We start from the raw sequence: 16490 nt of genomic DNA on the forward strand, positions 1-16490 counted from the left end.
TTGGTTAGAATGAGTTGTAGTGTGCAACGCAGGCAGACGCGCTCTGCAAATGTCTTTGCACTAGTGGGACTATAGCAAAGTCCAATAGCCACGTATAGGATGCCACTAGGTACACTGAGTGTTTGCTAGTATAATGGCTTGGTTAGAATGAGTTGTAGTGTGCAACGCAGGCAGACGCGCTCTGCAAATGTCTTTGCACTAGTGGGACTATAGCAAAGTCCAATAGCCACGTATAGGATGCCACTAGGTACACTGAGTGTTTGCTAGTATAATGGCTTGGTTAGAATGAGTTGTAGTGTGCAACGCAGGCAGACGCGCTCTGCAAATGTCTTTGCACTAGTGGGACTATAGCAAAGTCCAATAGCCACGTATAGGATGCCACTAGGTACACTGAGTGTTTGCTAGTATAATGGCTTGGTTAGAATGAGTTGTAGTGTGCAATGCAGGCAGACGCGCTCTGCAAATGTCTTTGCACTAGTGGGACTATAGCAAAGTCCAATAGCCACGTATAGGATGCCACTAGGTACACTGAGTGTTTGCTAGTATAATGGCTTAGTTATCAGTTGGAGTGTGCAGAGGACAAGAGGGTACAGTGGCAGGATTGTGGTGCTCTGGGTAGAGGAATGGAAGACTGCCTTTCTATTCCCTCCTAATGGTGAAATGCAGGTAGGAAATCCCTGACCTGGGCTACACAGACGCTGTTGCTGTTTGCAGGACCTGTCACCTATGGCTCTCTGACCCTGCCGGTTGGAGCCCTTAAAAGGACTGCTATAAAGTGCTCTCCCTAAGCTGTCTAACGCTGTGTATGCAGCGCATACAGCTGTATCGGCTATAGGACTCAGGAAGACGGAGCTGCGACAGTGATGTCTGACACCAAAGACGCAGAAGGCAGATAATGGCGTCCGTGAAGAAAATGTCCGGTTTTATAATGCAGGGACATGTGACATGCAGATCCTATCACACATGCCGTTGCTTCTCTGGCTCAAAGTCCACTTAGCTGTGTGTGTGTCTGGGATTGGCTGACATGCTGGCCCGCCCCACAAGACGCGCGCGCTTAGGGAAGGAAGACAAGAAAAAAAAAAAAAAAAAATGGCGATCGCCATTATAGAAACAGCAGTGATCTGAAGGCGCTGTTCACGCACACTATACACTGAAATGTGATAATAGTTTGATTCACAGAGTGACTTACACTATTACAGCAGAAACCAAGCTATGATTTAGCTGTTTTTTGGCTGCTAGAACCGTTCTCGAACGTTTCTAGAACTACCGAGCTTTTGCAAAAAGCTCGAGTTCTAGTTCGATCTAGAACATGCCCCAAAATCACTCGAGCCGCGAACTGGAGAACCACGAACCACGAACCGCGCTCAACTCTATTTAGGAGTCAGAATCTGTCCATTTTATATCGACTTCGATTCCATGACTCCGACTCCACAGCCCTGTTTAAAATAAAATGGAAAACCTTTGATTCTGTACTTAAAAAAGTAACAGTGTGTTTTATACAAGTGTGTTTTACATATTTTTTTAACCGGTTCCCCATAGAAGTCTGCAATTAAAAAAATAAATAAATCGAAACCGCACAATTCAAAGTGGTCACAAGTTTTCATGAAATCGCCTCCACTTTGCTCAGACTGTAAAATGCAGCAGATTTTCTATACAGAACAGTGGATATCGTTGCCATACTACCATCCCCCCAATACACAGTATAATGTTCCCAACAGTACCTCCATCCCCTCGCACAGTATAATGTTCCCACAGTACCTCTATCCCCCACACAGTATAATGTTCCCACTGTACTGCCATCCCCTCCACAGTATAATGTTCCCACAGTACCTCCATCCTCCCACACAGTAAAATGTTCCCACAGTACCTCCATCCCCCCCAAAACACCGTATAATGTTCCCACTGTACCTCCATCCCCCCACACAGTATAATGTTCCCACAGTACCTCCATCCCCCCCAACACACCGTATAATGTTCTGACAGTACCACCATCCCCCCAACACACAGTATAATGTTCCCACAGCACCACCATCTCCCCAACATACAATATAATGTTCTCACAGTACCACCATCTTTTCACACACAATATAATGTTCTCACAGTACCGCCATAGCTTTATACGCAATATAATGTTCCCACAGAACTGCCATCTCTCCACACACACGGTATAATGTTCCCCCAGTACCACCATCCCCCAAACACAGTATAATGTTCCCACAGTACTGTTACCCCCTCCCACACATTATAATGTTCCAACAGTACCATTATCCTCCCACACAGTATAATATTGCCACAGTACCACCGTCCCTCCCCGCACAGTATAATGTTCCCACAGTACCTCTATCCCCCACACAGTATAATGTTCCCACAGTACTGCCATCCCCCCAACACACAGTATAATGTTCCCACTGTACCTCCATCCCCCCACACAGTATAATGTTCCCACAGTACCTCCATGCCCCCAACACACCGTATAATGTTCTGACAGTACCACCATCCCCCAACACACAGTATAACGTTCCCACAGTACCACCATCCCACCACACACAGTATAATGTTCTCACAGTACCACCATCCCCCCAACATACAGTATAATGTTCTCACAGTACCACCATCCTTTCACACACAATATAATGTTCTCACAGTACTGCTATAGCTTTATACGCAATATAATGTTCCCACAGAACCACCATCTCTCCACACACACGGTATAATGTTCCTCCAGTACCGCCATCCCACCACACACAGTATAATGTTCTCACAGTACCACCATCCCCCCAACACACAGTATAATGTTCCCACAGCACCACCAACCCCCCAACATACAGTATAATGTTCTCACAGTACCACCATCCTTTCACACACAATATAATGTTCCCACAGAACCGCCATCTCTCCACACACACGGTATAATGTTCCCCAAGTACCGCTATCCTCCATACACAGTATAATGTTCCCACAGTACTGTTACTCCCTCCCACACATTATAATGTTCCAACAGTACCATCATCCTCCTACACAGTATAATATTGCCACAGTACCACCGTCCCTCCCCACACAGTATAATGTTCCCACAGTACCGCCTTCCCCCGCACACAGTATAATGTTTCCACAGTACCGCCATCGCTTTATGCGCAATGTAATGTTCCCACAGAACCACCATCTCTCCCCACACACAGTATAATGTTCCCACAGTACCACCATCCTCCCACACACAGTATAATGATCTCACAGTAACACCATCCCTCCCCACACAGTATAATGTCCCCACTGTACCGTCATCCCCCACATGCAGTATAATGTTCCCATAGTACCGCTATCCGTCCCCACAAACTTTATGATACTACAAGATGCCCCCCACACTATGGTACCATCCACACCACCGGCTAAAAAATAAATCATCACTTATCCCCAGTTTTTATACAGATGAACCTGGCATATACCACTGACCTCCAGGATCAGTTTCCCAAGTCTGGAAATTTAGTTCTGGAATGGTCAGCAGGTGTTATATATGTACGAGGGGTTCTTTCTCTTTCTTACTGCCTTTTTGTCAAGAATGGAGAATGTTCTTTTTGTCTCCTGCTAAACTATTTTTCAGTTATAAGGTTTTTTTATATTTTTTTTTTTCCACAAATCTTCATTAGTACAATCATACAACATTCAGGCCTCTGATTGCTCAGGTGATACACTGCACTACTGTAGTGCTGACGGTTATCCCTGCCTGTCAGAGTAAAACTAATGGCCCCATACACATGAGATAAATGTTGTCTGAACAATCATTCAACTGACTGTTATCTAACCTGACTGCTCATACACACAACTGTTCTACTTGGACAAGATATCCTGTGGTTTCTGTGAGTCAGTAGTTGGCAGACTCCTCTAGCAGAGGATTATCTCCAGGGAGAAGAAGCGAATCAGCTACTGGATATCAGCATGCCAGATCCTTCTCTCTGACATCATCTGTTATTGACCCTAAAGCGGGCTTTACACGCTACAACATCGCTCAAGTGATCTCGTTGGGGTCACGGAATTTGTGACGCACATCCGGTAGCTTTAGTGATGCCGTTGCGTGTGACGCCTATGAGCGATTTTGCATCGTCGCAAAAATGTGCAAAATCGCTCATCGGTGACATGGGGGTCCATTCTCAAATATCGTTACTACAGCAGTAACGAAGTTGTTCCTCCTTCCTGCGGCAGCACACATCGCTCCGTGTGACACCGCAGGAACGAGGAAGCTCTCCCTACCTGCCTCCCGGCCACAATGCGGAAGGAAGGAGGTGGGCGGGATGTTCGTCCCGCTCATTTCCGCCCCCCCACTTCTATTGGGCGGCGGTTCAGTGACGCTGCTGTGATGTCGCTGTGACGCTGAACGAACCGCCCCCTTAGAAAGGAGGCGGTTCGCCGGTAACAGCGACGTCGCAGGGAAGGTAAGTAGTGTGACGTGTCCGGGCGATGTTGTGCGACACGGGCAGAGATTTGCCCGTGTCGCACAACCGATGGGAGCGGGTACGCACGCTGGCGATATCGGTACCGATATCGCAGTGTGTAAAGCGGCCTTTACATGAGAGGTTTCAGCAAACTTTAGTCTGTGTGTGGGAGCCACACTTATAGTTCAGTCCATACAAGACAAGAAAATACATCTACACCTTATATCTCCTGATATGTTTTCCCTTATTATCTTCACTAATTGTATTATTGCACAAAATTCTTTATGATATGACATCAGTTCATCTTATTCACATTCAGTTCCCTTCAATAACGGATGATCTCAGTGGAGATATTTTATATAAGATTTTTCTGAATATGGACAAGGACAAGATGGCTGAGAGGATATTACACCTCACCCTAGAGATCCTCTTCCGGCTTACTGGAGAGGTGAGAGATTCTGATGACGTCACATTACATCATTCTTATCTATGGGAATAACAGATGGACAGAACTAGAGAGGTGAGGACTCTGGAAATGTCTGGAGTGAGATTTATTACTGTTTCTCTCCATAACCAGGATTACACTGTAGTGAAGAAGACCTCCGGTGATCGCTGTCAGTACCCTATTTCCGAGGAATGGGGAAGACCCCTGAGCCCAATCACAGGGCCTCCACCTCACCCCACGATATTTGAGGACATCAATGACCAGAAGATCTTAGAACTCACCTACAAGATGATTGAGCTGCTGACTGGAGAGGTGACACTGCTGGGAATACTGGGACATTATACAGTAACGCTATGAAGGGATCGGGGGATGACGGTGTCATTGTATGTGTCAGGTTCCTATAAGGTGTCAGGACGTCACCGTCTATTTCTCCATGGAGGAGTGGGAGTATTTAGAAGGACACAAAGATCTGTACAAGGACGTTATGATGGAGGTTCCCCGACCCCTCACATCATCAGGTAACAGACAGGGCTAAATACACACGGACTATAATTATCTGTATGTAAATAATTAATTCAGTCCTTGTATGTGTTTCTTCCAGTTCTATCCAGTAAGAGGACCAGATCAGAGAGATGTCCCCGTCCTCTTCTTCCACAGGACTGTAAAGAAAAAAATCCCAATGTTCCTCAGGATCACCAGGAAGATGGAGAGAAGGTGTCATGATATCTCTTCTATGATGTGTAGATGACTGTGAAAGTCTTGTGCTCAGTCTTGTTTTATCCGCCAGTATTATGTTTGTCATGAACAGCCGGGGGGTGGGGTCACACCAGAATCCCATCCGCTGTTCACGGATTTATCAAGAACACGACTACTCTCTAGCGCCCCCTTATTGTCAGGTCAATTTTGGAACTGCCGGACAATAAGTAAATGAGCTGTGCTGAGCTAATAGTGCCAAATATTGGAGGTCTCACAGCAAGGGTAAATGTGTATATCACCGAATCCCATGGAATATATATATCTCGGTACCCTTAATGATAGTACCCCAATAATTCTATGCAAGAATAATTACGCTGCCACCACCCAACTTTAGGGGTAGCTGGGGACCTGTTTCAGATAGCAGAAGGCTTCAGGCTCGGGGTCGTATATAGAGCGAGGAATAAAGCTATTAAAATTTTATATATTTAATCCAAAATAGAAGGTAGTGTTTATAAAAATATACAAGAATTTACAAAAAGGAACAATACAAATACAGTTACAAAAAATAAAAGAAAAAATGAAAGAGACTACTACACCTGGTCACGGATTATGGCTCAAATATAAGGGAGAGGCACCCCCAGGAAATGGACAATCCTATACACAGAATGTATATCTTCTAGGCATTGACACAGAGGGTAAGGAGACATTGGCTGATATTAACCTCTGTCCCACCCGCAGCCCCCACCTCTGCTGACATCATGTAAGGGAGGGGGTTTTCCCTCTTCTAGAATTATGGAATCCTCACAGTCCTCATATCTCCGTGTGGGATCATCCCACGCGGACGATATTACCCTCATGTTTTATATTACGATTTTAGGAAAAGGTGGATACCACACAAGGGGGATCAGTATATTCTGGGGAGCAAATATTAATTTGTGGCTCTTTCGTATGTCCTACGATTTAGCTGAAATATATGAGATGTCCGACATGGAATCTTGAGATCAGCGGTATGCACACCATATCTGAGTGACGTATGTACAGTATCTCACAATATTAATACTTCACCAGCGAAGATAATATGACTGCCCTAGCCTTTTCATCAGATAAGCTGTTTTCCTGCAGGAAACTTTTACTTTGCCCCTGTATACACAGATTGTAGTCGGAGCCTCTTTTGCCATGCAGGGGGTCTTTGAAGTACTGGGGAGAATTGTACGTTAATTGAAATGTACCTGTTCCATCTCGTGGCTAGGAGAGCTTTTGCTGGCTGTTAATTTAGCAGGGCTCTGAAGGGAGGGGGGGGGGTCACTCCTGATCCAGAGACCATGAAAAGATGGAGATGGCAGGATTAGAACTGATCATAGATGTGACTTCTCCATCTCTCTGTGACTTTTACAATGTTTGTTTCAGGGGGAAGATCTGACCCATATTAATACTACAGAGACATATGTGAGGGGTGATGAGCGGAGTAAAGAGGAGATGCCTACAGATAACCACCCAGGTGAGTAGTAACCACTAAATGATGAGAAGTAAGGGGTACTTTGCACGCTGCGACATTGCTACTGCAATATTGTCGGGGTCAAATCGAAAGTGACGCACATCCGGCGCCAGTAACGATGTCGCAACGTGTAAAGCCTAGATGCGCCGATAAACGATCGCAAAAGCGTCGTAAATCGGCAATCTGTGTAGCGTCGGTCATTTCCATAATGTCGGTACGATGTTGTTGCTCGTTGCTGCCGCAGCACACATCGCTGTGTGTGAAGCCGCAGGAGCTAGGAACATCTCCTACCTGCGTCCACCGGCTATGCGGAAGGAAGGAGGTGGGCGGGATGTTTACGTCCCGCTCATCTTTGTCCCTCCACTTCTATTGGCCGCCTGCCGTGTGACGTTGCTGTGACGCCGCACGACCCGCCCCCTTAGGAAGGAGGCGGGTCGCCGGCCAGAGTGACGTCGCAGGGCAGGTAAGTGCGTGTGAAGTTGCCGTAGCGATAATGTTCACTACGGCAGCTATCACAAGATATCGCATCTGCGATGGGGGCGGGTACTATCGCGCTCGGCATCGCTAGCGATGTCGCAGCGTGCAGAGTACCCCTAACAGCTTTTAGGACAAAGCAAAGATTCTATGTCCCACTGAATGTCTGGATAGTTGAAATCCCCCCCCCATAATAAGGACCAGGTTATTATTGTTTGCTGCTAGAAAGTTGATTGCTGCACATTGGATTTCGAGTAACCCACCTGCATGAGTGGAGTTCATCAATAAAGTCAAATTATTTCAATGGAAAAAAACATATACCTTAAGAGAGGCAGACCTCATATACAGTATATTATAAGATTTGAGACGCATGGTTGAACTCCCAGTAAGATCACTAGAGTGTCCAATAATGTCTTTCTCCTTAAAGGGAACAAAACACCAGGATTTTCGAATATAAGCTAAAGCCAGTGCTATACTGGCACTATCAGGCTTTTTATCTACATACCATTAGTGATCAGCTCGGATGTTTAGGTTTTGAAATCCAAGAAAGTGAAGTTTGTAAAATAGCTGCTTCTTGAGTGACAGCAGCTGAGGATCAGATCATATATTGATAGTTATCCCCTCCCCCCTGTTAGAATTAGCATAAGCATTATACAAACAATTCACTTTGTCTAGCAGGACCTGTGGTGAGATCATACTCATGTGACCAGAAGTATGGATACCAGGTCACATGGGTATGACCTCACACAGGTCCTTTCACAAAGTGAGTCGTTTGTATAATACTTATCCTAATTCTAACAGGGGGAGGGGATAATTATGAATATATTATCTGCTCCACTGAAACTGTCATTCAAGAAGCTGCTCATTTTACAAACTTCACTTTCTTGGATTTCAAAACCTATACTTCCGAGCTGACCACTACAGGTATGTATAGAATCAGCCTGATAGCGCCAGTACAGCACTGGCTTTAGCTTATATATGAAAATCCTGGTGATTGGTTCCTTTTAATAATCCAAAGGAGACACTGCAGTTTATTCAAGAGCACACAGCACAGAGCAGAAATGGGAAACAGGTGTTATAAGGCTCGTGTAGACACGCGCAGGTGTCCAGATTGGGTGGTTTGGCTATCTGCCCACGAACTATGGTGTAGAAGCGTTTTTGTACCTTGTTTAGACAAAGGGTCACATGTTACAGAAAAGGGTGTAGATAAGTTACATCATACTGCGGCAGAAGGCGGTTATACTTTAAGACAAAGAAGGCACAAGTCCAATATGTCAGTATACATGCACATCAATACCTAATTCTGTTTTAAACCATACGTTTCCGTGTTCTTATCAACTAACATCATTAATCACATCACAGCTCTTAGTATGCTCTCATAGCGCTTCAATATTGACAGGTCTACAGTTCTGGTTTTTGTATTAACTCACTCTATTCACTATTTTCTACCATATAATACAACATATGGCTTTTCTCTATTCTCGCTAAGTGACACTGAGGTCATTTTATGGCTCCATTTTGGGGAGAACTTTAATTCATGCATTGCTTTTGCTGCAAAAACTGTACCAGGGTTTGCAGACAACATGACTGCTTATGTCTGCTGAACACAAGATGGCTGCTCAGTGCAACAGGGCTGACCATTTTCTCACACTCCCCAATATTGGCAGCTCTCGATTTTACTTAGGGATAGAATACACTTATAAATTACATAACAGAGTACAGAGAAGGGATGCACATACCCGCGAAGAGAGAGTATACTGGGCTGACATAATATAATCACAGGAGTTTACGGATGTAAAGTCATAAAGCTATTAAAAAATCTGAAAGAAATCAGTGTAGGGATTACAAGTTTAAGCTTTTTAGCTGGGAGAAGAATCATTACTCTTAACATGTGACGCAAATAGAAATGTGGTAAAATTGCATTGGCTGACCCTGGTTTATGGTCTAACACCGGTGACAGGTACTTCACACCAGAGATCTCTAACGGGTCTCTGCTGCGCTGTTAATATTACCGCTAGACTCCTAATCTGGAGTGCGGTATACCTAGTGACAACTAGGGTCTGGAAGTTAAGTGGAGCATGACCGCTAATACGGTCACAATAAGCGGGGAAGAAATAGTTCCACTGCAGGCATTCTCAAGCAGGTGCTGATGTGATATACGAACTGGCACTGGTTTAGTGCTTTTTTTGCAGACTCTTGAATTTACAGCCCTCTCCTCTGACTTATTATTTTATAATATATACAAACAATTTCTACTTTATTTTTTCCTATTTTGGTGATCTTTGTTGCCGCCGGCCGGGGCTTCATTACCTTTATAGGTGTTTTTTTCCATCTGCTAATACAGTTTTAGGAGCTGTTTAGTTTAATCTTTGTGTGTATATCAATTTATGTGAATGTGTCCAAATTTTTAGAACAAGGATATTATCAATAAAATCTTAACAATAATTCTTATACTACTTTTCTTCAGCGCTGGTTTTTGAGGTTTTTTATCTTTAAAAAAATCTCTCAATTTTTTACTTATTTTTCCCTAGGCAACTTTTGGAGTCCTTTGCCATTAAACTAGCTGCAGAATTATTAGTAGTTGGGTCGAGCGCTTACCATTGTCCTAGGACAATTATTTTTATTAGACTAAACTGTCATTGAATAATTTAATTTTGCTACATAATATATTTCTATGGACATTTTAAGTAGAAATGTTCAAAAATAATAACTGGTTTTATTCTTGGCAGATGACGGTGACAGAAGATCAGGGAGAGAACTGAGATCTTCAATTTTTGAATTAGATGACTTTAAAATCATACAGGATACAACTAAAGTAAATGACATTACTCCAGATACACCATCATCTATTCACAGTAAAGATCTATCAGCTAATCCTATGAAACAGGTCCTCTCTTCTGATTCATTACAGACTACTAAGATTATTGGAAGTCACAAAAGAGGCATTAAAAAACCAACTCTTAAAGCAAAGAAGTCAATTTCACATTCAGAATGTGGAAATAGTTTTCTCCTGAAAACATCTTTTGTTCAAAATCAAAACATTTCCATGGAGGAGGAGAAGAGATTTTCTTGTACCAAGTGTGAGAGATACTTTAACCTGAAATCACTTCTTGTTAGGCATGAGAGAATTCATACTGAGGAGAAGCCTTTTTCATGTTCAGAATGTGGGAAATGTTTTGTACGGAAATCAGTTCTTGTTACACACCAGAAAACTCACACAGGGGAGAAGCCTTTTTCATGTTCAGAATGTGGGAAATGTTTTGTACGTAAATCAGTTCTTGTTACACACCAGAGAACTCACACGGGGGAGAAGCCTTTTGCATGTTCAGTATGTGGGAAATGTTATGGAGATTCTTCACCTCTTTTTACCCACCAGAGAACTCACACAGGGGAAAAGCCATTTTCATGTTCAGAATGTGGGAAATGTTTTGTACGGAAATCAGATCTTGTTAAGCACCTCAGATCTCACACAGGGGAAAAGCCTTTTTCATGTTCAGAATGTGGGAAATGTTTTGTACAGAAATCAGATCTTGTTATACACCAGAGAACTCACACAGGGGAAAAGCCTTTTTCATGTTCAGAATGTGGGAAATGTTTTGTACTGAAATCAGCTCTTGTTACACACCAGAGAACTCACACAGGGGAGAAGCCTTTCTTATGTTCAGTATGTGGGAAATGTTATGGAGATTATTCAGCTCTTGTTATCCACCAGAGAACTCACACAGGGGAAAAGCCATTTTCATGTTCAGAATGTGGGAAATGTTTTGTACGGAACTCCGATCTTGTTAAGCACCACAGATCTCACACAGGGGAAAAGCCTTTTTCATGTTCAGAATGTGGGAAATGTTTTGTAGAGAAATCAGTTCTTTTTACACACCAGAGAACACACACAGGGGAGAAGACTTTTTCATGTTCAATATGTGGGAAATGTTATGGAGATTATTCAGCTCTTGTTACCCACCAGAGAAATCACACAGGGGAAAAGCCATTTTCATGTTCGGAATGTGGGAAATGTTTTGTACGGAAATCAGATCTTGTTAGCCATCAAAAGACTCACACAGGGGAGAAGCCATTTTCATGTTCAGAATGTGAGAAATGTTTTGTACAGAAATCACATCTTGTTACACACCAGAGAACTCACACAGGGGTGAAGCCGTATTCATGTTCAGAATGTGGGAAATGTTTTATAATGAAATCACATCTTGTTAGTCATCAAAAGACTCACACAGGGGAAAAGTCTACAAATTGTGGGAAATGATTTGCACAGAAATCACATCTTGTTAAACATCACACAGCACACAGAGGAGAAAAGCCATTTTCTTGTTCAGAACGTGAGAAATCTTTTAACCAGAAATCACATCTTATTACACACCAGAGAATTTACACTGGGGTGAAGCCATACTGATACCTAGATTTTGAAATCGGAATTATTTGAGAATCATATTTCTTTGTCGCTCCATTGGGAGACCCAGACAATTGGGGTGTATAGCTTCTGCCTCCGGAGGCCACACAAAGTATTACACTTAAAAAGTGTAACCCCTCCCCTCTGCCTATACACCCTCCCGTGCATCACGGGCTCCCCAGTTTTATGCTTTGTGTGGAAGGAGGCACACATCCACTCATCCATTCCCATTTTAGTCAGCAGCAGCTGCTGATTTATCGGTTGGAAGAAAAGAGGGCTCCCATGGGGCCCCCGGCATGCTCCCTTCTCACCCCACTACGTCGGCGGTGCTGTTAAGGTTGAGGTACCCATTGCGGGTACGACGGCTGGAGCCTCATGCCGTTTTCCTTCACCATCCCTTGGGGGCTCTGGGTGAAGTGGGATCCTGAGCGGTCATCCAGGTACTGGGACCGTGCTCCCTCCGCAGCCCCTGTGTGGAATCTGACGGACCGGAGCGTTTTCCTTATCAGGGAACGGGCCCTGCATCGGTCAGGTACTCTGTGTCCCCATGGGGACGATTCATGGAGCACCTGGCACCCGGACGCTGCAAAGCCTTGAAAGCCGGGGGACCTCCGCGCCGACCGCGCCTGTTTGTCGGCCGCGGTTATAAATATAGTCCCCGGCTTCAGTTGCGGCCTACTTGTAAAATCCGCCCCCGGCCCTGTCTGTCAGGGTAGGAGCGGTACAGCCGACCGGACGCTGCCTGGGCACACAGCGGCTGCTGATCCGAGAAAGCCGGGGGACTTCCGCGCCGACCGCGCCTGCTAGTCGGCCGCGGTCATAAATTTAGTCCCCGGCTTCAGTTGCGGCCTACTGGCAAAAATCCCGCCCCCGGACCTGTCTGTCAGGGTAGGGGCGGGACAGCAGTCCTGATGTCGGCAATGAGGGCCGGAGCATCCTGTATGCTGCCTCCCCCCTCTCTGTGATCACAATAGGGACTCCAGATTCCCGCACTTTTCATGGTGCCGCCCACCGCTCCACTCCCCCTCTGTGAGCTCCAGCAGCCATTTTTTTCTGACATCAGGAAACAGCTCTGCATCGCTGGGAGACCTGGAGCAGGGAATTGGAGGACACACACGCCGCTGTCTAGCGGTCGGTAAGCCACACCGGTCATCCGGTGCTGGACCCCTGGGGTGCCTGAATAGATATATATATATAAAGATATATAATACGTATCTGTCTGTTCGGCAGGGCTGTATTCCCTCCCTTATACCCTCTGTGATCACTCTCCTGGGACACAACAGCATGTCGTCCACAAGGAGCAAGAGCGCTAAGGCACAGGGTTTCTTTGCGACCTGTACCTCTTGTTGGGCTATGTTACCTGCGGGTTCCACCTACCCACACTGTGAGCATTGCTCGACCCCTGTTACACTGACTCAGCCGGAGCCGAGACCACTAGTGGCCCCCTCGGCTCAGCTAGACCCCCATGCTACCACTGTCCAGGCGGCAGGGACAGAGTTCGCAGCGTTTGCTGAGAAGCTCTCTGACTCACTGTCACAATCCATGGCTAACTCTATGGACAAATGGTCTGCCAAGCTGCTAGAAGCCTTGCAGCCCAGACCGGTCATTTCACAGACCCAGGACTCTGTGGCAGCGGCGCCTCCAGGTCCCTCTCGGTCCACGCCGCAGCGCGCTCCAGAGGTAGGCACCAGGGTGCACGTGGAGGACTACTCCACGGACCATAGCCCCAGACCAGCTAAGCGGATCCGCTTGGAATCTTCGGCTTCATCACGCTGCTCAAATTCCCAGCTGGATGACTCGCTGGAGGACGAGGCGGAGGTCGCAGCTCAAGGCTCTGACCATGACGCTGCCCTCAACCTTGATACCCCTGAAGGGGACGCCTTGGTAAATGATCTTATCTCGTCCATTAACCAGGGTTAGATCTATCCCCACCGCCTCCTCCCATTGAGGAGTCGGCTTCGCAGCAGGAGAAACACCAGTTTAGATTCCCCAAACGTACACGGAGTGCGTTTTTCGACCACTCTTAACTTCAGGGATGCTGTCCAGAAACCCAGAGCGGTTCCGGACAAGCGATTCGCTAAGCGCCTTACTGACTCACGTTACCCCTTCCCCTCTGACGTAGTTAAGGGTTGGGCTCAGTGTCCCAAGGTGGATCCTCCAGTCTCTAGATTAGCAGCTAGATCGGTGGTATCGGTTGCAGATGGTTCATCGCTAAAGGATGCCACTGACAGGCAGATAGAGCTCCTGGTGAAATCCATTTACGAAGCCACGGGAGCTTCCTTTGCCCCGGCTTTTGCACTTCTGCTCCGCAGGTTGCGTCTTTGACGTCTCAGGCGTCAGCTTTTTCTTCCTACGCCATGAACGCAGTCCTAGACTCTGCTAGCCGTACAGCTGTGGCATCCGCTAACTCTGTGGCAGTCCACAGAGCCATGTGGCTGCGCGAATGGAAGGCAGACTCGGCTTCCAAGAGATTCCTAACCGGGTTGCCTTTTTCTGGCGACCGGTTGTTTGGAGAACGATTGGATGAGATTAACTCCTTACCCCAGTCCAGACCAAATAAACCTCAGCAACGTAAGATCAGCCGAGGTTTCGGTCCTTTCGCCCCTCCGCCAAGTCCCATTCCTCTTCGTCTAATAGGCAGGGGAAAGGTCAGGGGAACTCCTACGCGTGGCGGTCTAAGTCACGCCCCCAAAAAGCTGCCGGAGGCACTGCCTCCAAGGCGGCCTCCTCATGACTCTTGGCATCCCCGAACCGCATCCTCGGTCGGTGGCAGGCTCTCCCGCTTTTGCGACACCTGGTGGCCACATGTTCAAGACCGATGGGTGAGAGACATTCTGTCTCACGGTTACAGGATAGAGTTCATCTCTCGTCCTCCAACTCGCTTCTTCAGAACCCCCCCCTCCCCCTGCTCGGGCCGACGCTCTTCTTCAGGCAGTGGACGCTCTGAAGTCAGAAGGAGTGGTGATTCCCGTCCCCCCTCTGGAACAGGGGCGCGGTTTTTACTCCAACTTGTTCGTGGTGCCAAAGAAGGACGGTTCATTCCGTCCCGTTCTGGACCTCAAACTGCTCAACAGACATGTGAGAACCAGACGGTTCAGGATGGAATCTCTCCGCTCAGTCATCGCTTCGATGTCACAAGGAGACTTCCTAGCATTGATCGACATCAAGGATGCTTATCTCCACGTACCGATCGCACCCAAACATCAACGCTTCTTGCGTTTCGCCATAGGGGACGAACACCTTCAGTTCGTGGCATTGCCTTTCGGCTTGGCGACAGCCCCACGGGTCTTCACCAAAGTCATGGCATCCGTTGTGGCGGTCCTACACTCTCAGGGCCACTCGGTGATTCCCTACTTAGACGATCTCCTAGTCAGGGCACCTTCTCGGGAGGCGTGTCTACACAGCCTTACCGTCGCTCTGGAGACTCTCCAGCAGTTCGGGTGGATCATCAACTTTCCACAATGGGACATTCTCCACAAGTGGGACAGGAGGTCAACTTCCCTCGACAGGAATGTCTCTTTCACTGGCAACCAAGACGTCTCTTCAGTGGTGGCTTCTTCCCACTTCTCTATCGCAGGGAAAATCCTTCCTGCCCCCAAGCTGGGCTGTGGTCACCACGGACGCGAGCCTGTCAGGGTGGGGAGCAGTATTTCTCCACCACAGAGCTCAGGGGACCTGGACTCCGAGGGAGTCTTCCCTTCAGATCAATGTTCTGGAGATATGGGCAGTGTATCTAGCCCTATTAGCGTTCCAGCAGTGGCTGGAGGGCAGGCAGATCCGTATCCAGTCGGACAACGCCACTGCCGTCGCCTACATCAATCACCAGGGCGGCACTCGCAGTCGTCAAGCCTTCCAAGAAGTCCGGCAAATTCTGCAGTGGGTGGAAGCCACAGCATCCACCATCTCCGCAGTTCACATACCGGGAGTAGAAAACTGGGAAGCAGATTTTCTCAGTCGTCAGGGCATGGATGCGGGAGAATGGTCTCTGCACCCAGAGGTGTTTCGAGAGATCTGTCGCCGCTGGGGAACACCGGACGTCGACCTCATGGCGTCACGGCACAACAACAAGGTCCCGGCATTCATGGCACGATCTCAGGATCACAGAGCTCTGGCGGCTGACGCATTAGTACAGGATTGGTCACAGTTTCAACTGCCTTATGTTTTTCCTTCCTTCAATCTGGAATGGACAAGGGTTTGTCACAAAGCTCTCTCAAGGGACAAGTATCGGCGCTCTCAGTATTTTTTCAAAAGCGCCTGGCCAGGCTCCCGCAGGTCCGCACGTTCCTGCAAGGAGTATGCCACATAGTCCCACCTTACAAACGCCCACTGGAGCCCTGGGACCTTAACAGGGTGCTAACGGCTCTTCAGAAACCACCTTTCGAGCCGCTGCGGGATGTCTCCTTATCACGTCTTTCGCGGAAGGTGACATTTCTTGTGGCAGTCACATCACTCCGAAGAGTGTCGGATCTTGCAGCGCTGTCATGCAAAGCCCCATTCCTAGTTTTTCACCAGGATAAGGTGGTTCTGCGTCCTCTTCCCGAATTTCTCCCT

General features: G+C 46.9%; 1 protein-coding gene across 1 annotated transcript in view; it reads left to right on the forward strand.

The window, feature by feature from the left end:
- Positions 1-12068, forward strand: part of LOC142312216 (uncharacterized) — a 240110-nt gene extending 228042 nt beyond the window's left edge. The window contains 1 exon segment of the mRNA XM_075351123.1: positions 10699-12068. Within this exon segment, the coding sequence (XP_075207238.1) occupies positions 10699-11795 (1097 nt within the window). The 3' untranslated portion in view covers positions 11796-12068.
- The last annotated feature ends 4422 nt before the right edge of the window (positions 12069-16490 follow it).

The sequence above is a fragment of the Anomaloglossus baeobatrachus genome, chromosome 5 (genome assembly GCF_048569485.1).
Source record: "Anomaloglossus baeobatrachus isolate aAnoBae1 chromosome 5, aAnoBae1.hap1, whole genome shotgun sequence".
Classification (NCBI taxonomy): domain Eukaryota; kingdom Metazoa; phylum Chordata; class Amphibia; order Anura; family Aromobatidae; genus Anomaloglossus; species Anomaloglossus baeobatrachus.